Source organism: Chenopodium quinoa, unplaced genomic scaffold, assembly GCF_001683475.1.
Source record: "Chenopodium quinoa cultivar QQ74 unplaced genomic scaffold, ASM168347v1, whole genome shotgun sequence".
NCBI classification, from domain to species: Eukaryota; Viridiplantae; Streptophyta; class Magnoliopsida; order Caryophyllales; family Amaranthaceae; genus Chenopodium; species Chenopodium quinoa.
This window is the reverse complement of record NW_018744268.1, coordinates 1,643,924-1,668,144: the sequence shown is the minus strand read 5'-3', so window position 1 is coordinate 1,668,144 and position 24,221 is coordinate 1,643,924. Positions and strand designations below refer to the sequence as shown.

At 38.9% G+C, this 24,221-nt stretch overlaps 1 protein-coding gene across 1 annotated transcript in view; it reads right to left on the bottom strand.

The window, feature by feature from the left end:
- The window catches only part of LOC110694872 (GDSL esterase/lipase 7-like), a 37,103-nt gene that overhangs the window by 1,762 nt on the left and 11,120 nt on the right, over positions 1 to 24,221 (bottom strand). Inside the window, exons 2-4 of the mRNA XM_021872043.1 lie at positions 23,123 to 23,283; positions 13,300 to 13,545; positions 13 to 289 (exon numbers count right to left, since the gene is read on the bottom strand). Coding sequence (XP_021727735.1) covers positions 13 to 289; positions 13,300 to 13,545; positions 23,123 to 23,283 — 684 coding nt within the window. The remainder of the gene's footprint in view (positions 1 to 12; positions 290 to 13,299; positions 13,546 to 23,122; positions 23,284 to 24,221) is intronic.

The following is a 24,221-nucleotide window of genomic DNA, read 5'->3' as shown; positions in this document are numbered from 1 at the left end:
AAACTTACGTACCATATATAGAAGGATCCATAATGACATCATAACTGAAGGTATTAACTGCAGCAATGGTGAATAGTGATTCTGGGAGTGTTGAAGTCAAATTCTCAATCATAAAAGGTAGCTGATTGTTAAAGGAAGAGACTATGTTATTTGCACCTTCGTCACACATTCCATTATTGTTTCCTTGTAGGTTAATCATACGACTTGGATTTTTTGCGACGGATGGAGTACAACCAAGTGGACCGATCTCCGTTACTATTACCTTCCTAGCACCTAACTCATACAACCTCTGTAAATGAAACACCAACATAGTGTCGTGTTACTCTTTCTAACCTAATGTAGTTTTCTTTTCGTTCCTTTGCTATTGTCAAAAAAAAAACAAAAAAAAAAGAAACACCAACAAGAAAATCAGTAATAAAACAACTTTCCCTGTTAATTGAATTTTGTAGAGAAAATTGTAAATAGGTTGATATATAAAGGGGTGTTTGGTATAAAAATTTTAGATGTAGGATATAAATTTACATAAGTGTTTCCATACCTAGTTGTTTGGTATGAGTTAAAAGTAACGGTTATCATTTTTAGAAGGTAACAAATTCCCTTACTCAAGCACAGTCTAATTAACTTGTTTTCATCCCATTAGGATATCAAATATATAGTGAAGACAACATTTATCATTTTCTTTTACCCTATTTTTTGTAACGAAAATAAGTTAAAAAGGTCTTTTTAACTGGTCGACTTTGTAAAAAACGTCCCTTTATAAAAACAAAAGGTGCAAAAAAGGTCATAATATCCCATTTAAGTTGTTAGGTCTTTGATCGAATTCGGGCGATTGGCTTATATTTTTTCGGCCTTTGTTTTTATTTTGTCTTTTTTTTTTCTTCCCTTTTCCTCTTTTCCCTCCAATTTCAACTGGCCCTAATTCTTCCCTTCTTATTTTTGCTTCCTCTCTCCAATTAGCGAACCCTATTTTTCACGTAGTAGCTTGTTCTCTCCAACATATTAGAGAGTTGAAGGAGAAATAAGGGGATAATAAGGTTGGAATTGGAGGGAAAAATGAGAAAAGACAAAAAAAAAGTTTATTTTTAAAAATGATGGTCAATGGCCGAAAAATAAAGTTAATCACTGAAAATTAGTGAATGGTCCCTCCTAACAATGGAAATGGGATATAGAGACCTTTTTTTACAACATTTTTTTTTATACAAGGACATTTCTTACAAAGTTGATCACTTAAAATAATGATATTTCTCACAAATTTTCCTTTATCTAATCCTTTCATTTCATTTACGATGTATATACCAAACACCCCTTTCTAGTTCAAAATAGGTTTCTATCGAGAAAAATATATGATCATAATATTATTTTTGTTCTTGATATGCAAATTAACAATAACTTAATACTAAAACTGACATCGAGAGTGGCACGTATCACGTCCTGGTGCTGTTTTTTCCCTTAAAAACTCCCTTTCCCTTTTTACCTTTTTTCGGTTATCATTAGATTCTACAACAATATCATTCTAATTATTTTATGTTTTTTTATGACAATTTTATTTTATTTATTTATTTTTTATTCTATAATAATATCATTCCAAATCTTTTATATTGTTTTTATGACAAATATATTCCTTTATTTTATTTGGTGTTCATAAGTTTTCTATACATAATCCTTTTTAATTGTCTTTCAAATAGAGTATTTTTAAATTTTGCAAAAAAGTAATAATAAATTGATTCATATAAGATGTTAAAGAAATTACTTTAAAAAAATAATGTTTTTTTTTCCAATTCCACTAGCTAATATTTTATTTCAATTTTAATATGACTATAAATTCAGATTAATTATAATTTTGTTTCTGAGATTTTACTATTATGTATATATTATTACAAATTATGGACTTATAGAGTATAGTATAACTACAAAATAAATGTTGTGTTTATATTTTTTTACTTTTTTTAAAACTGTTTAACAATTACATGATATGTCTGATTCTAGGAAAAGGTAAAATATCAATTAATTTTAGTCTAATATTATGAAAAGGTAAAATATCATATATTGTTTGATTAATTTTTGATGTTTATTAAAAGTTTATTAAAAATAAGTATTGCTAGGCTCGATTAGATCAAACCAACGCTCGCCTGAAAAAATTCTCGGATTTAGGCAGCCTAAAAAATCCATTTTTGTTTAATTTTTTGCTTGCCTCTTAATATAGATTATGACATTTATAATTTCTATGTTTGATGTTTATGTTTTATCAAATTTTATTTGTTGATTATTCTTACAAAAGTTAAACTTACCGTGCATGGCACGGACCTTAAGCTAGTTATAGGCTAATATTACTCCATAAAGAGATACCATATAATATATTTTGGGGAAAATATTTCTTACTAATATTATCTTTTGTAATTCCCGTCAAAAAAAATATTATCTTTTTTAATTAAGTTAACTTCCTAATATTGGGTTAGGAAGATTGTAAAGATTATATATTTTGCAAGTCATTCAATAAGAAGCTAATCTATTCAATTATATTTTCTCCCTAATTTTTCATGTTATCAAGACTTCAAGAGCAGGTTGATTTTTATTCATAAACAACCATCATCAGCGCTGATAAACCACCACCACCGCAACCATCCAAAATCGAACCAAATTCTCCCTATTTTTTTGGTCTCTAAGACCGACCAGGGTGATAGAATATGAAACACTTCATATTATGTAATTATAGTTGTGTAATTATGTAGAGATTATACTCTTAATTATGCTTGTATATTTCCTATTTATATTGAAGCAATGAGCATACATCTCTCAAGGAGATTTACACCATCATACATGGTATCACAACAAATAGGATTTTTTTCCTAACTCCTAGATCCTGGGGCATTCTCGTAGCATCCTTCCCTGGCTTCACGTCACCGTGCCTGGTGATGATGAACCCCTCCCTCCTCCTCCCTCTTACACACCCTTTCACCCCGCATTCGCTATCTCAAATATCAAGAATCTCATGCCCATAACCCTTGATAATGAAAAGAGACACTACGCTACATGGGTCGAACACTTCTAAATACATGCTTGTGCTTTCAATGTCCTGCATCACATTGACGGTTCGATTTCCCGACCTTCTGACATCGATGACGCTACCTGGAAACGCTTGGATGCCATTGTTAAGAAATGGATATTTGGGAAAATTTCAAAGGACCTTGTTCACACAATTATGAAGCCCGGTGCAACCGTCCTTGAGCTTTGGAAGAGATTAGAGGAGCTTTTCTATTACAATAAGCACACCCGTGCGGTTTACTTGGAGGAACAATTCAACGCAACTCGTCTTGAGAACTTCACTAACATATCTGAATACACAAAACACATAAAACTCCTTGCTGATCAACTTGGTAACGTCGGGAACCCGGTCTCGGAAATCAAGATGGTGCTTCAAATGATTACCGCCTTACCCAAAGGTGAGTATGACACCGTTGCTGCCATGATATAGCAGTCTGATCCTCTTCCGAGTTTTGATCAAGCTTAATCGCGATATCTTTTGGAGGAGACAAGATAATAAAAGTAGGAGGAGCATAGCCAACATGCTTTGGTGGCACAAAATAGCTCCGGCTCAGCCCCTTCTTCGCCGCAACAAGCCAACGACCAGCCACGTGGGAGTGGTGGTCGTTGCGAAGGTGCAGTCGGCCGTAGGCGCGGTCGCGGCAACCCTAAGGGAGGTAAAGCCAAAGGGCGTGGAAAGCCTCCTAATACCGCACCTATTGGCCACCAACAAGACCATCAACATCACCAACCCAATCAAAATTGGTCCAACCAGCAACAATCCTCCCAAGGCCAACATCAATGGGCCGGTCCAGCACAAGGAGGGTGGGCTTCACCTCCTTGTCCCTTTCCTACACAACCGGCAGCATTCTCCTAAAGAGGTCAAGAATCCATTCTGGGCCCACACCCGGCCCAACAAGCATACTTTGCTCCAGTCCAATACCAGCAAGGGTACGGGCCTCTAATGTCTCCTACGGAATTGGGTCAAGCATATAGTTCAATGAGCTTGCAGTCACCTAATGACGGGTGGTACATGGACATCGGCGCCACCTCTCACCTTATTCATAATGCCGGTAATCTTCCTAAACTGTGTAATTTGAGAATTCCTCAATTTATTTTAGTTAGTGATGGCAAACGCATTCCAATTTAGGGATACGGTCATACATCGACACCCCCACCACACATCCCCCCTTTAAACTAAAAAATGTCCTTTATGCTCCTAACATTATCAAGAACCTTATCTTTGTTAGGAAATTTATATGTGACAATTCTGTTTCTCTTGAGTTTGACCCTTTTGGTTTTTCTGTGAAGGACCTTCATTCGGGGACAATTCTAGCGAGGTGCAATAGTGTGGGGGACCTATATCCTTTCTCTTCGATTTCCGCTGCAAGAGAACATCCACATCTCTCATTTGCTGCTATTTCTCCTTCCATCTGGCATAGTAAACTTGGACACCCAGGAGCTCCTGTTTTTAATTTTCTTAGAAATAATGGTTTGATAAATTGTAATAAGGGGAATAATAATACCCATCTTTGCTACTCTTGTCCTTTGAGAAAGCATACTAGACTTCCTTTTAAATCATCTATGAGTGTTACTTTTTCTCTCTTTGATATCATTCATGATGATTTATGGACTTCTCCGATTAAAAGAAAATTGAGTCACAAATATTACTTGATGCTCCTCAATGATTTCTCACATTTTATTTGGATTTTCCCTCTTAAATTTAAATCTCAAGTCTACTCTCTTTTCTTGCAATTTAAAACATATATCCAAACTATTCAAATTGATAACAGTCGCGAGTTCAATAACACTCCTTTTCACACCTTTTGTGCGGATAATGGTATACGTTTCCGTTTCTCTTGCCCAAACACATCTTCCCAAAATGGTAAGGCCGAGATAATAATTCGCACAATTAACAATATACAGGGGATTTGACAAATTCAATAGAAACTCTTGCCTTTCTCATTCACAACTTAAATATATATAGTTACATAGATATTCCTAACCCTAACATAATTAGGAATAAGATAAAATTTTAACATAACTAGGAAATCTAAATATATTATACAATATTTTCTAATATTATCTTAACATCCCCCCTCAAGATGGAGCATGTAGATCTCGAATGCCCATCTTGCCAAGTAAGAATTCAAATTGAGCCTTTCCTAATGCCTTTGTAAAAATATCCGCCAACTGAATCTTCGTGGAAACATACGATGGCTTAATCTCACCTTCTTTAATGGCATACCCTAATAAAATGACAATCTACCTCAATCTGTTTTCTCCTCTCATGGAACACCGGATTATTAGCAATGTGAAGAGCCGATTGACTATCACAATAGATGTTCATACCTTGTTTATGTTCTACACCCAAAGACCGAAGAAGTTGTTTCAAGTGTTTGAACTCACCTTGCAACCCTGTCATTGCCCGATACTCGGCCTCTGTGGAACTTGTAGCAACTGTTGGTTGCTTTTTAGTCTTCCAGGACTCAGGTGACAACCCAAGTAATACAAACCAACCGGTCAACGACCTACGAGTCAAAGGACAACTCGCCCAATCCGAATCACACCATCCTTCCAATTGAGTGCACTATCTGATCTCAAAAGAATGCCTTGACCTGGACATTTCTTCAAGTATCTAACTACTCTCAATGTCGCCTCCCAATGTTCCTCTTTCGGACATTGCATAAATTGTGACAAAATATGCACCGAATAAGCCAAATTTGGCCTTGTAACTACCAAATATATAAGGCGACCAATAAATCTCCTATATCGTTCACCATCTGCGAACTCCTTCCCCTATGCTAAAGCAAGTTTGTGATTTTGCACCATCGAAAAGTCTGTCGACTTTGCTCCTAGTAACCCTGTCTCCAAAATAATATCTAAAGCATACTTACGTTGGCATACATAGAAACCATGTTTACTACGTGCCACTTCTAGCCCCAAAAAATATTTCACGGCACCCAGATCTTTCATTTTAAAACATTTACACAAGTATGCCTTAAAACTCTCCAATGCAATTGTATTATTTCCTGCAATTATCATATCATCTACATAAACCAAGACACTCAACTGCATTCCACCTTTCGAAAGAGTGAATAATGAATAGTCAGAATATTACTGTTTAAATCCATATTTCTTCAAGGATATAGACAATTTTTCAAACCAACATCTAGGAGCTTGCTTCAATCCATATAAGGACTTATTCATCTTGCAGACCTTATCTGAATTACCTTTTTGAAATCCTGGTGGTACTTTCATATAAATCTCCTTCTCCAAATCACTGTGCAAGAAAGCATTATGTACATCCATTTGATGTACATCCCAATTTTTAATTGCTGATACTGCTAACAAAGTATGTACCGTAGTCATTTTAGCCACTGGCGCAAATGTTTCATTGTAATCGATCCCTTCTTTCTGATGATTACCAAACACCACAAATCTTGCTTTTAATCGTAACAAGTTACCAGCTTCATCTCTCTTCTCAGTATACACCCACTTGCTCCCAAGGGCCTTCTAGTGCTTTTATCTCGGATGACATAGCATCCCTCCACCCTCGGTTTTTCATTGCTTCCTTAAACGATCTCGGAATTCGAGCCTCCGTCACTGCAGCAATATAATTTCTATGTTTCGAAGAAAATTGATCATAATTAACAAAATAGGTTATAGGATAGCAAGTACCTGAGAAAGATGATTCTGCGGATGACCCCGACAAGACTTTATTTTTTCGAATGGTATGTGTGACACAATCTCGAAGCTTTGTCGAAGGAAATTTTACACGCTTTCCCCGGCCTAACTCTTCTTCACCCATATCTACTCTCAAATTCTCCTCATTCTCCTCTTCAAGCGGCTGTACAGTAGCTTCCGCAGGCTGCACGCAGTCTGCTGGGTTCTCCCGCGGCCTACCTGCGGAGTGACCTGCTTAGGGCTACTGTATAGTGCCCTCCACAGGTTGCCCGCGGTCTGCTGAGCTCTCCCGCGGCCTACCTGCGGAGTGGCCTGCTTGGGGCTGCTGAGCAGTGCCTGCCGCAGCTGGCTGGGCAATGGCTTGGCCACTTTGTTGCTGCTACCCAGCAGCTTGCATTGGTGTCTGCTCACTCTCCTCATGCACCCCAACATATGCACCCATCTGCCACTCTTTTATGCCATCATCATTTTCAAATAAATCATCCCCACCATTCACCTCACACACTGCTGAATTGTCATTCTTTTCCTCCCCAAACGAAAAAACCCGTTCAAGAAATTTAACATCTCTAGACACAAAAAATTCCCGAGTCTATAAGTCAAACAATTGCCACCCTTTCTTTCCAAATGGATAACCAAGAAACACACATTTTCGACTTCGAGAATCAAATTTATCACCCTTACTCCATTGATTATATGCATAGCACAAACACCCAAAAACCCGAATAGACTCATAAGACGAGATTTTACCAAACAACATCTCATACGAAGTTTTATTTTTAAGCAGAGGACCTGGAGTACGATTAATCAAATAACAAGCCGTTAATACACACTCCCCCCAAAATTTAATGGGTAATCTACGTTGAAATCTCAATCCTCTAGCCACATTTAAAATATGTTGATGTTTTCTTTCCACTCTCCCGTTTTGTTGAGGATTACTAACACAAGAAGACTCAAAAACAATTCCGTTTCTAACAAAATACTCTTTAAGGTGATTAAACTCGGTACCATTGTCACTCCTAACCACCTTAATATCTCTACCAAATTGGCGTTTTATCAAGGCCATAAAATTGAGAAAAGTAAGCTCAACATCAGTTTTATTGCGAATTAAATAAATCCAAACACCTCTAGAAAAATCATCAACTATTGTCAAAAATAATTTTGAACCACAAGACGATGCTACCTTTTAAGGACCCCACAAGTAATTATGAACTAAATCAATCAAACCACTAGCATTATTCTCACTAACAGGATATCTATCTCTAGATTGTTTAGCCCGAGGGCATACATCACACACATTATTATTCTTCCTAGTAGAGTTACTCACAGGGGGAATTAACTTTAAAACCTTCTCCGACGGATGTCCCATTCGTTAAAGCCAAAGATCCACCATACAATCCACTTCTAACACCTTCACTTGCGACACACCTCAGAAAAAATAAAGTTCGTCTTGTCGTTCACCCACACCAATCACCGTCCTCGTCGACTGGTCCTGAATAACACAAATTTTGTAAGTAAATTGTACATTACAATGCAACTCATCACTCAGTTGAGTAACGGAAATCAAGTTACAATTCAAGTAAGGTACAAATAAAACATTATGAATCACCAAACCACCATATTTGTATCGTTTTAATATTTTTCATGATTGATAGGTCATTAGTAACATGGTTAGAGGCTCCTGTATCCACAATCCATAAGCCACTTGTATTACCTTCTAAACGAGCCTTGGGTTTCGATAGTATGTCGATTATTTGTTGTGCTTGCTCTGACGACACACCCGCAAGTCCTTGTATAGAGATTGCCAAAGAAGATGAATTGCCTGCATTCTGAGACTATCCACCTTGCACCGCATTAGCACGAGCTGCAGCAAGGGCGTTTGATGAACCATTGCCACGCTCCCCCCCCACTGCCTCGACCACCATGACCTCTTCGGTTGGTTGAGCCTCCTCTTCCACGACCTCTACCTCCTTTCCGATTCTCATCCCATTCGGACGAAAAGCCAATAATTTGATAGCAGCCCTTCTTCTCATGTCCCATACAATTACAGTGATTACAAAACGGCCGATCTCCATCATTCGTGTCACTCCTTGTACGGGAATCCACATTGAACGCCATAACATTCTCCTTCGGGTTTCTATCTCGAACACGTAATCTCTCCGTATTAATTACCGTTTGGTAAGCACTATCAACCAAAGGCAAAGGTGATTGTGCTAATAATTGTGCTCGAATTGCTTCATACGGATCATCAAGACCCATCAAAAAATAATGGAGATAATCCTCTTCTCGAATTTCTGTAACTTGTCGAGCAATGTTACACTTGCAACCACCACACGAACACTTCGGGACACGACAGTATTGCACCAATTCCTTCCAAATTTTGGATAACCTACCAAAATAGTCCGTCACTGACTCAGAAGGGGTCTGCTTACACTCCCCTAAAGATTGTTTAAGTTGGCGAATTCGTGTACCACTCACTACACAGTACCTTTGTTTAAGATGAATCCACATGTCACTTGCAATATCAAAATCCTCAATTTGAGAACGCAAGCCATCGTCAAGGGTATTAGTAATCCACGACACAAGCATGGAATTCACAGCCACCCAATGCTTCTTCTTTAAATCATCTTCCGGCTCTAATATAGAACCATCAACAAAACCAAACTTGAATTTTGCAATCATCGATCGACGTATCTCTTTAGCCCACTCATCATAGTTTGGCCCTTTCAATTTTACCGGAGTAATAACCACACCCGGATGATCGCTTGACCCTAGAGAATATTCTAGGTCCACCGGCAGTGGTGGTGGCGGAACATCATCATCCTTGGCCATTACTCACGACCCTCTTTGTTTTTCACAAAAAAAATTTCTTAATCTAAGCTCTTGATACCATGACAAGTTCAATAGAAACTATTGTCTTTCTCATTCACAACTCAAGAATATATATAGTTACATAAGATATTCCTAACCCTAACATAATTAGGAATAAGAAAAATATTAACATAACTAGGAAATCTAAAGATATTATACAATATTTCCTAATATTATCTTAACAGGAATGTATCGCACCAACTCATCTCAAAGGAGACAATTATGAAGAATGGGCGGCTGATATTCAAACCGCACTCGAAGCAAGACGTAAATTTGATTTCTTACATTGAACTATCACGGAGCTGCTACCTCCCTGTACAAAGTCCAATTGAACAGCCACTAACGCCTTGTTAATTTCATGGATCACTATTACTATTGATGCCAAGGTCAAGTCCTCTTTTTCTAGATTTCGAGATGTTAAACCATTTAAGGATCACCTCAAGAAGAGATTTGCGCATACCAATAGACCGAGAGTAGAACATCTTTGTTCTTCCCTAGCCAAGTGCGAGCAAACTAAGACCATGTATGTGTCCGTTTATTATGGAAATTACTTGCCCTATGGCAAGAGCTAGACCATCATGAACCCTTAATCTATTATAGTTGTTATACTAGTTGCACGGTGGGTCGTTTACATGAGGTTAGATGAGAGCAATCTAAACTTAATGATTTTTTGATGGGCTTATACGCTGGTTATTATTCTTCCTTGCGGACTAACATCTTGTTGCAAGATCCTTTGCCCAGCCTAGATGGGACTTATCAGCTTATGACTCAAGAAGAAAGGGTGTGTACGGCCAAGAAAGAAATCGAGGAAAAGCAGCTGACCAAGGCCCTTAATTGGTTTTGCTGTTTGTGATTCCTCTAATGGAGGGCGTGGCGTCAAAACTTGTTCTCATTGTAAGAAACAGGGTCATGAAGTCTCTAGTTACATACTCCATGTCCTCATTGTCAGAAGAAAAGTCACAACCCAAGCAAATGTTATGAAATCACTGGGTATCCCGAGGGTCGGACACCTCGCAATTGAGGGGGGGTGGCTCATGCTAATGCAACCATGGTAGACTCATATTTTCTCCATTGGGGCAATTCATTTCCACCGAGCAACGGAAGGCACTAGTCGGTTTTATGCGTGAGACAAAAATTCTCGAAAATCTCCTAAATGGTAATTTTGATGATACTAGTTAGATTATCAATGCCGGATCAACCCATCATGTAACCAGTAACAATTCTTGGCTATTTGAAACTCACAATGTTGATTGTTTAGTTGGGTTACCTAATGGTGACAGTGTTGTAGCTACTCTAGCTAGTTCTATTTTCTTAATTGATAAAATTACTGTATATATATCTGGGGTATTATATTTTTTGTTCCGTATTTGAATTGGAATTTAGTTTTCGCCTCTTAACTTAGAGACTAGTTCCAAGTTGTTCAATTAACTCATATGTGCGTGCTATACAGGACCAAATGAAAGAGCTGATTGGAACGGGACTTAGGCCAAACAGACTCTATTATCTTAGCAAATCGAATGTAGTGCAACGTGTGTCTATGGTTGAAGCAACATTTGATTTGGATCTTTGGCACAGAAGAACAACCATCCTTCGGAGATAGTGGTTAAGTTGCTTCCTCATATTAGCAATAAAAAAAACAGTTTAGCAAAAGGATATGAAGTGTGTTGTCGTGCTCAACATCCTAGAGACAACTATCCTTTAAGTCACAATAAAGCATCTAGAATCTTTGAAAAAATGTATTGTGATTTATGTGGCACATATATATAGACATGATTCTTCATGTTGAGCTTGTTATTTTTTTTACCATTGTTGATGATTATTTAAGAGTCGTTTGAATTAATTTGCTGATTGATAAGACATAAGTTTTTCAGATGTTTATGGCATTTGTTGCTATGGTTGATAGGCAATTTAATCAAACAATTAGAATTATGCAAAGTTGTAATGGTACCAAATTTAATTGTTTGAATGATTATTTTTTTTCCAACTAGTATTCTTTTCCAAACCCCGTGTGTAGGGAACAAATTAAAACGGGTAACTTGTTATCAAGTTGAAAAGAGGCTGGGCGGGACCAATAAAAGTGAATACCCCCTAAGTTAAAGTTGGGATTATTTAAATTAAATTTGCCAAAGTCGGAATTATTAGAATCATTCATTCCTAAATAAATGTTGAACAAACTACCTAAAATATGGTAAAATATTGTAAGATACTACCTTTGGCCAAATTTCCACCATTAACCTAATTTTATGGCGTTGATCCACCTAAAACATCCCGAAAACCACTTTAGAGGGTTGGTTATCACGGTGGTAAGGTTATTTTTGGGGTGGTTAGAGGATATTTTGAATCGGTGAAGGTAATTTTGTAATTTAGGATGTTGGTTTTTGGGGCTATAAGTGGTAGTCTTGGGGTTGGAAAGTGGATTTGGCGTGATAGAGGCAATTTCAAACAGACTGCGTTAGTTTTCGGGTGAAAGCGATAGTTTTGAGGGTTATATTGATGGTCTATGGTGGATTTCCATCTTTAGCTTTTATTAGACAATTTCTTATAAAAAAATTTAACATGTAGTTTCTCATTAATAAATTAAATTTGGGCTTTATTAGTTAGTTTTTGGCTAAAGAAATCCTATTTTAAATTTATTTATAGACATATGCAATACATTCTCCTTGGGGTCGTTTAGTTGGAATTACAGTCCATTACATCCATATTATTGTTTAATTAGTGATAAACGGGCCTAAGCCACACTCGTCACAGCCTTGCACTTTATACGACAAAGAAGGTTCCACCTCAAAATTATATGACAATGAGGGCAGTAGCCCCTTAGCCTAATAAAGTGGACATAACTTTCTTATTTCTTCAATATGGAATACATAACCTAATACAAACTCCCACTTATAAACTCAACCAATGTGGGACAACACACCACTCACATGTGAGTTTTTTCATGGGCTCAACACTCCCCCTCACATGTGAGTTGTCCATAATATTGGCCCGGATCAACACAACCCAACCTGGCTTTGATACCATGATAAACGGGCCGACCAAGGAGGTTCCACTTCCAAACCATATGGCAATGAGGGGACTAGCCCCTTAGCCTTATAAAATGGACACAAATTTCTCATGATAAACGGGTTTGGGCCACACACGTCACAACTGTCCACTTTATACGACCAAGGATGTTCCACCTCAAAAACCATATGACAATGAGGGGAGTAGTCCCTTAGCCTTATAAAGTGGACACAATTTTCTTAATTTTTCAATGTGGGATACACATCTCAATACAAACTCTCACTTATAAACTCAACGAATGTGGGACAACACACCACTCACATGTGGGTTTTCTCATTGGCTCAATAGTTAGGAAAATTAATTTATGAAATCTCACACCATGGGGTTCTATTTCCACCCCATCCCCTTAAAATCTCATACCCCATCTTACCCCCAAAAATTCATAATCCATTCTTTTAATGAGTTGTAAAACATGTGCTTTCCAATATTTAGTATTTCATATTTGTTATCTCATACCAAGGGGTTCTATTTATGCACCCACCAATCGCTCTCTTCCATGTGCTTTCCAATATTTAGTATTTGTAATGCATTTGCAAATGCATAACAAAACTACATTACTACTTGCTCGCTATTTTATTACTACACATATACAATGAGGCGTTACTTCCTCTATTATGTACATTGCTAATTCTACAGATTATATAACAAGATTATAATTACCTTCAGCTGCTGAGATAGTTTATCAACCAAGAGTTGAGCAAATTTAGGTGGATTGTATAGTTTGCTCGAGGGAAAAAGTGTTTGAAAGTAGTTTTGAAGATAATCGCTGTTGCCCGCACAAATAAAAAATATAGACTTGGACAGGTGTTGTAAAAGTTCTCCGGGACTTTTGAAGACAGGAGCCAATTCATAATCAATAGATCTTTTGAACATTCCAATCTGTTCATCCATGGGAAAGCATTTTCCCTACAATAAACTTTCTTTCAGTAGTAGTATATCACGCATTTACACCTAATATATATATTAAGTATGAAATATTATGCTCTATCCCAAATACAAATTTTTATTTACTTACATGAAAAATGCAATTGTACACTTAAAGTTTGTTCGGTTGATATAGATATGTAAAACATAAAGGTGTATAGGAGTTAGAATTTCTTAAACATTAATTAGCTAATGTAGAGGCAGTATAGCAGCGGTTTAAAATAATTTTACCCATATCACGTGGGCCAACCTGAAGGCGACACGTGTCAATCTAGTATTAGCCCCTTAAAGGATCAATCCCTACTTGACATGTGGTGCTCCAAAAGAGTGGGAAAAAAAGCGGTCATCAAGGCCCAAATCCCGAGAAAAGCTGCAATGCGGCGCAATCTATCAGAATTAGGTTAGAGTAACTTAAGAACGGGCATGCATTTCAATGACCGAATAAATAGGGAGATTCCACCCATTTAGGGGACATCTACAATTCATTTATTACAGCCTACCCTACATTCTCTCACATCAGAAAAAAAACTTATCTCGGAATCCGAGAAGATCTTACTTTAACCTTTTGACACTTTTTACTTTCTCCGACGCGTTCTAACTTGATCGTCGGAGGCAGAGCTCCAACCAACTCGAGTCTCCGTGTTTTGCAGGTACAGACCTCCATATGTGGGGAGAGTACCTTAAAGAAGGTAAAGAGTATGTACCTCTGCCAGACCCTAACATTCCTACGGTTGACGGGGAGGTCTTTACAGATCATGAAGATGACCACGACGTGGACGTCGAGACATACATGGTCGCTGATGGGTCACTCATTTCTAAGTGCATCCGTTCTAGGGATAAACCTGAGCGGACAAACAATGAAGTTGGTACAAGCAAGACTGTTGGACCACCGCTTGGTAACACCAAGGCGGCAGGGGGTCAGGCTCCAGTAACCCAAGACGAACTCATGAAATTTATAACAAGTTTCAAGGGTGAAATCAAGGACCAGATCAACAAGAGGACGCTTGTCTCTAGCAAAGGGCAGTCGGCAAAGAAGACTCCTTAAGCTGAGAGGAGGAAATCAGTCAGAGACAGGAAACCTACTCCACATCCAAAGGAGAAGACTACGCTTTTCATTGACTGGTCCAAGATCCTTCTACCCCAGACGGGCAAAAGGAAGGTCATCCGAGCTGTTTAGTCGGATGGCAGCAAGAAAACCTTCACCAATGCTCGACACGTCATCAAGAAAAAAAAGCCTCTACATCGACTTTCCAAATAATTTCAAAAATACCTCTACAAGTAATTCCCAATCTTTGCGTGAAAGTCATACATGCATCAAGTCCGTCCATACTAGCCCTCAAATGATTGGATCTTCCCAGTATTTGCCTCATATGCCATACGAAATATGCCCTACCATAATGAATTCCTAATCCTTGCATGAGATCCATAAAGGCATCAAGTTCGTTCAACTTCTCATTGAAAATCCCTGCAAAGAAAACAAGTCTCGACTTGAGCACCATTAACCAGGGAGAGAGAGAAGGACTCCGCTCCTATTTCTAGCGGTTCAATCTGATAAGAATTCAGATTCAAGGGCTGTCTGACAAAGTAGCTTTTGTAGAGTTTTTCAAGGGTCTGAAGGACAGGTCAACGTTTAAGTTCGACCTCGTCAGAAAGAGGGTTTTCAGCCTTCAAGAGGCGCTGATAGAGGCGGAAAGCTATATACAAGAAACCGACCTCTGTTCGCCCAGCAACCAGTCGGACTCAAAGAAGTCTAACAATCAAAAAGAGAGTTGGTCAGCTCAACCAGCTCCCAAAGCGGAAGAGAGAAAAAGGAGAAAAGAAGTCTGAGCGGTCAATGAATCTGACCATCCATCTAGAAAAAGAAAAAAGAGTTTAAATCGCACGTTCCAAAGTACAAATTTAACAAAGACTAATACTCCATCCTCATGGAGATCAAGGATCAGCTTACTATTGAGAAGCCAAATCCAATGAAGAGTTCCGTCTAGTTGCGGAAAAAAAAATTGTCACTTCCATGAGGGAGTCAGTTATGACACCAACGGCTGCTATGGTCTCAAGTGGACGTTGAATCGTCTGGCTGACAAGGGAGTGCTGAAATCATATATTCTGAAGTCCAAAGTGAATGTCAGAACAAATCCTGGACAGTCGTCCAGGAATGATGACCAACCTGCTAGTAGCTCGGACATAGGCAAAGAGTCGGTCTGCACAATAGCAGGTGGATTTGCAAGCTGTGACTCGACCATCTAGGGCGTCAAGGATCATCTAAAGAAGAAGATCCATTTTGTTGATTATGGACAGGCATCTGCAAGTGGTACTTTCCCGGACATCCTCGTCACTAAGAAATATGGGGGCAAAGTCCACTGACCGCATAATGACTCGGTCGTAATTGAATGCAAGGTCGCGAACCAGCTGGTTGGTCGGATCCTTATAGACACTGGTAGCTCCTCTGACCTCATCAGCTACAAGTGTCTTTTCATACTGAAATACAAGCTGGACAACCTACGGGATGTCTCCCATCCTCTTGTCGGTTTTGGAGGAGGGGTCATGCACCTAGTCGGACAAATTGACTTACCAATCCGACTGGGGGGAAAATAAGAAAAGGGTAACACATGATCATTTGTCTTTTTGTGGTTGAAGAGCTAACTAGCCAACCCACTTTGAATGAGTGTAAGGTCGTCATCATCCCAGCTCTCATGTTGTTAAAATATGAAAAGGATGATGGCTATGTTGGCTCCCTAAACGGGGAACAAAGGATGGCTAGGGAGTGTTACCTCTCAAACAACAAACCAACAGCAGCTGCAGTCGGTCATCTGAAGAAGCCAATAGACTTTGAAAATGTCAAGGACTCTAACCCAGCCCAACCAATTGGAAAGAAAAGAAAGGTTGATCAGTTGCTGGAGTAAAGAAAGAGAAGAAATATCAATCACTGACCGAGGAACGGTCAGATGAGCTCTGTCCCTAATCGGTTGGTGATCACATTGATATTCCTTTGGACGACAGGCGTTTAGAGCAAACAAGTAAGGTGGGGACGACTGCCTTTGAAAGATTGGGTGCAGATTTGCATCTACTGCACCTACTGCTGAAAGAATTCAAAGACATTTTTGCCTTTTAAGTGGATCAAAAAAGGCAAAAGAACATAAATCACGGCGAGGAGAAAAGTCAGGCGGCAGTTGCCGAGGTTAAAAAGCTGTTAGACACTGGGTTCATTCAGCCATGTAACTTCCTAGATTGGGTAGCGAATGTTATGCTTGTGAAGAAACCGAATGGTACCTGGCACATGTGTATTGATTACAATGACTTGTACAAGGCATGTTCAAAGGACAGTTACCCGCTTCCAAAGATCGACAGCCTTGTTGACTCTACACCCGGTCTTGCCTTGATGAGCTTTATGGATACCTATTCAGGCTTTCATCAGATTCCCATGTGGAAAAAAGATCAAGAGAAGACGTCCTTCGCCACTAATCAGGGGTTATTTTATTTTACTATGATGTCGTTTGGCTTGAAGAATGCACCTGCTAATTTCCAACGGATGATTAATACAGATTGAGAGGAATGTAGAGGCATAAATTGATGACATGATAGTTAAATCCAAGCTACATACTGATCATCTTGCTGATCTCCGAGAAACCTTCACCACTCTCACGCGGCATAAGGTCATGTTAAATCCTAAAAAATATGTTTTTGGTGTTGAGTCTGGGAAGTTTCTCGGATTCCTTATTGATCAAACGAGAATAGAGGCTAACCCCTAAAAGATACAGGCGGTAATTTACCTGAAGTCATCCCGCACTATCAAGGAAGTTCAAAAGCTCACTAGTTGCCTGGCGGCGTTGGGAAGTTTTCTCAGCCGGTAAGGTGACAAGTGTCTATATTTCTTCCAAGAAAGCAGGAAGAAGAGTAGATTTGTTTGGGGGGATGATGCTGAGGCTGCCTTTAAAAAATTTAAAGAGAACTTACACTCTTTGCCAAGGCTTGTTAATCCTCTCCCCAAGGAGGCTCTTTACATGTAATTAATCGTCTCAGATCATGCCCTCAACGCTATTCTCCTTGCAGAGAGAGATGACATTCAGCTCTCGATCTATTTTATTAGCCATACCCAATGGTTGAAAAATTCAGTCTTGCTCTTTATATGGATGCAAAGAAGTTGAAACCATACTTCCTGGCATAACCGGTTGTCGTCTACAAAGAACAACCTCTCAAGCTGCCAATGACAACCTTGGAGTCATTCGGTAGAATGCTCAAGTGGGCTATTGAAATGCAAAGTCTCAAAATCACTTACGAACCAAGAAAAGTAGTGAAGAGTCAAGCGTTTGCCGACTTCATTGTCGAAATGACAAAGTCGGTTGCTCCGGATTATCCTTATCAGGTTTGGAAAGTGTATGTTGACGGGAGGTCTATTATGAACGACTGTGGTGCAGGTATAATCTTTCAGTCTCCTGGAAGGGACAAATATGAGTATGCACTACGGTTCAAGTTCCAGGCCTCAAATAATGATGCAGAATATGAAGCCTTGCTAGCCGGTCTTCACAAGTGCAAGGCGGTAGGGGCAACAAAAATTAACGCCTGCTTGGACTCCTAGTTGGTCTTTAGCCAATACCATGGTGACTATGAAGCCAGTAACCCAGCAATGATCAAATATCTTCAGGCAGTTAAAGCTAAGGCTAGAACACTTAAAGTCTTTAATCTAAGTCAAGTTCCTAGTTCTGAAAACAACCAGGCGGATGCACTGTAAAAATGGGCATCCTCCACCACTTGTGATACGCCTCGTTCTGTCTTCTGGGAAGTTATGGAAAAATGAATTATTACTGAAGAAGAGCTCGTTGGAGTTCTTGGCCGAAGCTTTACATAGATGGATGGCATCAGAGCATATCTGATCTTCAAGACGGCACGCTACCTGAATCACCATAGTAAGCTCTACAGAGATGGATGCCATTATAAAGAGTTAGGCAAAAATTCAAGTATATATATGCAAAATTCAAACGCAAAATCAAACATAAAAGACAAGAAAAACCGACTCAGTCGGTATTGTCATAAATTAATAACCTAACCAAAACGGCTTGGTGGAATAATGTTGATCAGACAACCATCCGGGAAAAAAAATAAAATATTATTGGATTAACCGACTCCTCAGTCGGTAAAATTACAGAAATTCGCGACATACAGGTCGAAGAAAACATAAATGGCATTTTTCCACTAAAAACTATTAGATGCTGGGGAGGAGGCACCTGCTCAGATTGGTTTGGCTTGAGATCAGCCTTAATTGGGTCAATCGGGGCTTGCTTCTTTGTCCCTTCTTCACTCTCCTCGTTAGAGTGAATCTCAACCGCTTATCCGGGTGCAGGCCAAGCAGGCTCCTCAACTTCAGTATTTCCCAAGGTGGCAAATGATTCAGGCTCTAGTAGGCCTTTCTTTCTCAGGTACACAAAGTCCTCATCATATTGCAAATCCAGCGCCCAAATACCATACTCTTTACCCGGATATAGCGCATCCCATGCAATCTTCATCCGATTGTCATAATCGGTCTCGTTCTCAGCAATAAGGCGGTCTTGCTTTGCCTCCAAGGTGGCCTTGAAGTTGTTCAGGGCCCGGGTTGCCTCTTTCTTCAGACGTTCAACATCTGCCTTAAGATTAGTGTTTTTCCTAAGCAACACCCTTAAGAGTCTTGAGGTCCGCCTAAGCCATTTTTAGGGAGGTGTCAACATCGCTGGCCCTCTTCTTGGCAGTCTCCAGAGCAGTAGACAAGTTCCTGATGGCCTCCGCCTGCTTCAGTTCCACGGATTTAGATTCAAGTTCATTTATTATACATTGATATTGTGCAACGTCGTGAGAATCCCTAGCTGATTTATTGGCTTGTTTTACGTCCTCTCTCTTCCGAGTGTATGGCCGCTTTAATCCATCATCCCTCAGCATAGCCTGTAGACACAAACGGTGTTAAAAATACAAGCAAAAGTTTACTTGCTATTTTGCAAAAAGAAATTATACCTCAGACAGGAAGACCATATATGTTACATGTTGAACATATCTATGCCTGGAATGTCGTCCTTTTCCCTTTTCCGGATGGGCTCGAGCATAGCCTTGGCATGTGCCTGCACATTTGGCCATCAGGGTGATTGATCTGCACCATATGTAATAGTGTGTGAGTGAGCTATATAGGCAGCAGCAACTTCTTTTCGGCTATCCAACAAAGAGGTCTGTTGAGAGTGAGATTTCGCTTGCAAAGTAAATCCAAGCTCATGTGGGGTTTCGAAAGGATTAGCCATACCTTCGGTAACCAATAGGTTAGCATCACCTACAGGCGTAGCACGACAAGCTGAAGTTAGAGCACCTTTGGCCAGGTCCAAGCCAAGGCGGAAGCCTCCTAGTGTGATGCTCTTACCCCCGATGCGCATGCGGCCTTTCCCATACGAAGCATCTTGAGCCGTCCGGGTGGACGAAGCTTTCTGAGATTAGCAGGGGTGGAGGCGTTGTCGTCTCATCCTCGTTTGAGTAGCTTGTTAAAGGATCTGGGAACCTCCCCACCCTGCAAATGAAGTTGTTTATCAATCATACAACTGGTGCATCATCTTTATAAAGTGAATTTAATGTAGTAGAGGGTTAGACAGGGTTTTACTTTGGCCCTTATTTGGGATGCTTTAGCCTCCTCAAGATCCTTGTGAATTTGGGTGGAGGACCTTTTGGGGGTCTTGTCTTATGAGAGCATTTCCAAAGCGTCTTCTACAAAAAACAAAGAAATATTCAGTTTAATAGAATAAGATGGACATGGATATAATACAGACAGAAAATTATCTAGATGTGCAATAAACCTACACTTTGTAAACATTGTGCTCAACCCGCAGGCGGATAAGAACGCCTCGTCTCTAAACCATGCACTCATGGGTAACCAACTTTTTGGAACCTTTATTACTTCCTCGGTTGAAAGAGTGTCTTTTGTGAGTTTAAAAAATTTCAATTCTATGATCTTCTCATATTTCTCCTCCGGAATTCAGGGGAAGGCACACTTCTGACCTAGAAGGTCAGGTTTCTTATTATACCGACGTGACACCCAATTTTCACACCGAGTGGGGGCACACAATAGATATAACTAATGTTTCCATTTATCATATTTGGACACTTTGTCCAAAGTCATCTGATACTTAGGGTAAGTGGTCAAAGTGTAGTACACCTTCTAGCCGCCTGGGTTGTGGCTAAGATAAATCATGTAGGAGAACGCCTCCCAGTCGCGATGCAAACTTGCATCTCGCAGGCAGCGACGTACCCAGAAATATTAAACCAAGAGTTTGGGGACAATTGCCAGATGCCTAGGTCATAATCCCGCAAGATGGCTTTTATAGCATCGTAGAGGAGGAACCATAGGCTAGTCAGAAACACCGCCTCATAGCAGCCGAAATAGGCATTGGCGTTCTCTTGGTCGACCTTCTAAGAAATGGTGCCCAACTCAGGCAACACCTTGATCTTGTATCCTTTGAGTTTAAAATCCTTAAGCCCCTTCTCCATACTTTCCCTCTCCTTAGAAGAGACGTGGATTTTGAAGAAATCTGCCTTCTCGCTCCATTTTTTCCTCTACTTAACCTCGCTATCCTCAAGCGGGGATAAGGGATCATCTCTTCTTTTTGAGCTGGAGGCGGTGTCACCCCTGTCTTTCTCAGAGGAAGCCTCATCATCCGGAAAGCCAGACATATAGGAGGCTTCTTCACTGTTTCCCTGTTCCGATTCCTCCAAGATAGAATCACCTAGAGTTGGCGGAGAACCCGCATGAGATCTGTTTTCCTCTATAGCCGGGTTTGTCCCCTCAGCAGAATCCTCCTAAGGCGGGAGCCTGTCTATGCTTTCCTCTCGATAGTCTGGATCTCGGACCGTCCACATAATCTGAGCCATTGTGTCCTGCACAGACACAGAGACGGTCGGATTCGGAGAAGCACAAGGGTGGTCCCAACACCTAGAGGTGGCACTCTTAGTCCAAGACTTAGCTGCACCTTGAGACCGGCTGGATCCAAAGGTAGGTTGTTTCGTGTGTGTTGGTGATGCAACCATTTATTGCAAGAAATATATACAAGCAGAAAAAATAAGAAATAAGTGAGAGGGGCAGAGACGGTACCTTAAGATTTAAAATCTAAAGGTGTTAGGTGTTGACCGGTTGTATTTGACAGGCGCGAACTCAGTTGTTTGTATTTTATGCAAACGGTGTGCATAGTCTCTCTCTCTCTCTCTAGAGCTTGCTTACTTTATCTTTCTAAAACTTTTTACAAACGTGCAAAAAGGAGGGGTGTAAATTGCATATTTATAGAGGGGTAAATACAAGGGTATCCTTGTGATTTCCCTAGAAGGTGAATAGTAAAAAATTCACAGTCAAAATTCAACCAATGGCAGCGTGACACGTTTCACAGATGCCACATGGCATGCAACGTCACATCTGTGAGGGGTAAATGTTTAGGGTAATTTACCCATACCACGTGGGCCAACCAGGATGCAATACGTGTCAACCTAGTATTATCCCTTTAAGGACCAATCCCTACTTGAAACGTGGTGCTCTAAAAGAGTGGGAAAAAAGGCGGCCATCAAGGACCAAATCCCGAGAAAAGTCGCAATGCGGTGCAGCCCATCAGAATTAGGTAAGAGTGACCTAAGAACGGGCACGCTTTTCAATGACCCTATAGGTAGGGAGATTCCACCCATTTTGGGGACATCTAGAATTCATTTATTACAGCCTACCCTATATTATCTCGCATTAGAGAAAAACACCTGATCTCGGAATCCTAGAATAACTTACTTAGACCTTTCTGCACTTTTTACTTTCTCCAACGCGTTCTAACTTGATCGTCGGAGGTGAAGCTCCAACCAACCGAAGTCTCCATGTTTTGCAAGTACAGACCGCCTCAGACAAGTCTTGGTGACGTAACTCTCCCGAGGGACAAAAACACCCAAAACAGCAGCTAACTACACAAAGAATTGTTTACCTATGCTACTTTGATCTTTATAACATTTAACATTATAATTAACATTTCTATGACAAATTTTTATTATTTTTAATCATGAATTATTTTTAAATCAATCTTTGATGGAATAAACTCTACCATTCTCATTAATATATGTTATTTGAAATTATGCAATAGAAATTATGCCATAAATTACAAGAAAAATGAAATGAAAAATAATGACAATTTATCATATATAAATTATTTCAAAATATATGACTAAACAAAATAGGAAAGCTGTAAAATAAATTATTCCTAATCTATTTTTCTTATAAGCATAATTGTAATGAACTAATATCATTAAAATTTTAAAAATAGTTAAATCTTTTATCTTTATATTTGTTTTTCAATAAATAGTATTTTTCTTTTTAAAAATTACTCATTTTTGTGGTTGAAGAGTCAAAGAATAAACACCCATTAATTAGGGTAATTTAAAAACAGGTAAATAATATTCTACAAACTTCACTTATAAATGTTAGCTTACATGCATACAAAGAATCACACACACATCGCGTGCATAAAAGGATAAAATACTTGAATGAAACCCTTTATACAAGGGAATTGATAGATTGTGAAAGTGTAAAGTTACTCACTAAGAAGGTTCCAGTTTCTGGTAAAATGCCACATGCTGCAGAGGCGTAATTCCTGCCTTTTGATGAGTTTTCTTTGACTAAATTAGTATCTGATGACCCATTCCAATTTGTTCTGGTCGTGCTTGCATATGGTCTAGGATATGGTAACTCCAAATACTCCGCTACACATTGCAGAAAAGTTTGATTTTGTATTTGTAATTGGCATTAGCGATCGGTAATACTTTTTGACATTTTTATTGTATTAAGTTAATAATAGGATTTATTAGATTTTACAACCCATAAATTACCCACTTTTCAAACTAACCAATTCCGTTATTATTATTATTTTGAATTTACCACCTAAAAAGAGTAATAAAAAATTGCGTTTTACCACCAATTAACACAGTTCGTCAAGAAAACTGTTAAACCTAACTTTATAAAAATAAAATTCAATTTTTGTCCCAAAACATGCATATTCTTTAGAGGTTTTGGGTGTTATTTTGGCCTTGGAGGATCTAATTTAAGGACCTAAATGCCAAAATATTAATAATAAATACCTCGTTTTGCAAATTTTAAAAATACCTTTGTTGGTAGGATGTGTGTAAAACGCGACATTTCCATAATATTTTTTTTTTTGTCATTTTTGACCTTACATCGGACCCTTTAAAACATAAATGACCCCTAAAACCTTGATAGAACAAGTTCAAAAGAAAATCGATGATATTTTTAAAAATATATACAACTTAGAGGTTTCCTTGGAAAAAGTATTAAGAGGTTGTGAGATCAATTTTATTTTTTTATTTTTTTTGTAAAAAGAAAGAAAGAAAGATGGTTTGTTAAAAAACAAGTGGTCAATTTTGGGTGGTAAAATTCATTAAAATTTATAGATATCCTAAATTCTTATTTACCTTTACTTTTTAAATAAAAGAGTTTGAAATTTTTAAATTAGTCTAAATTGTTTGTCAAGCTATGACTATTTTTGTTGGAGGTATTTCAAAGGGATAACCACTATTTATGTTCTCATACATAATGTTGAGTAACAGAGTAAGTACACGTATACATGTGAAAATGCATATCATAAAGACATGTACCATTAGGCGATTAAATAATACCATTGAAT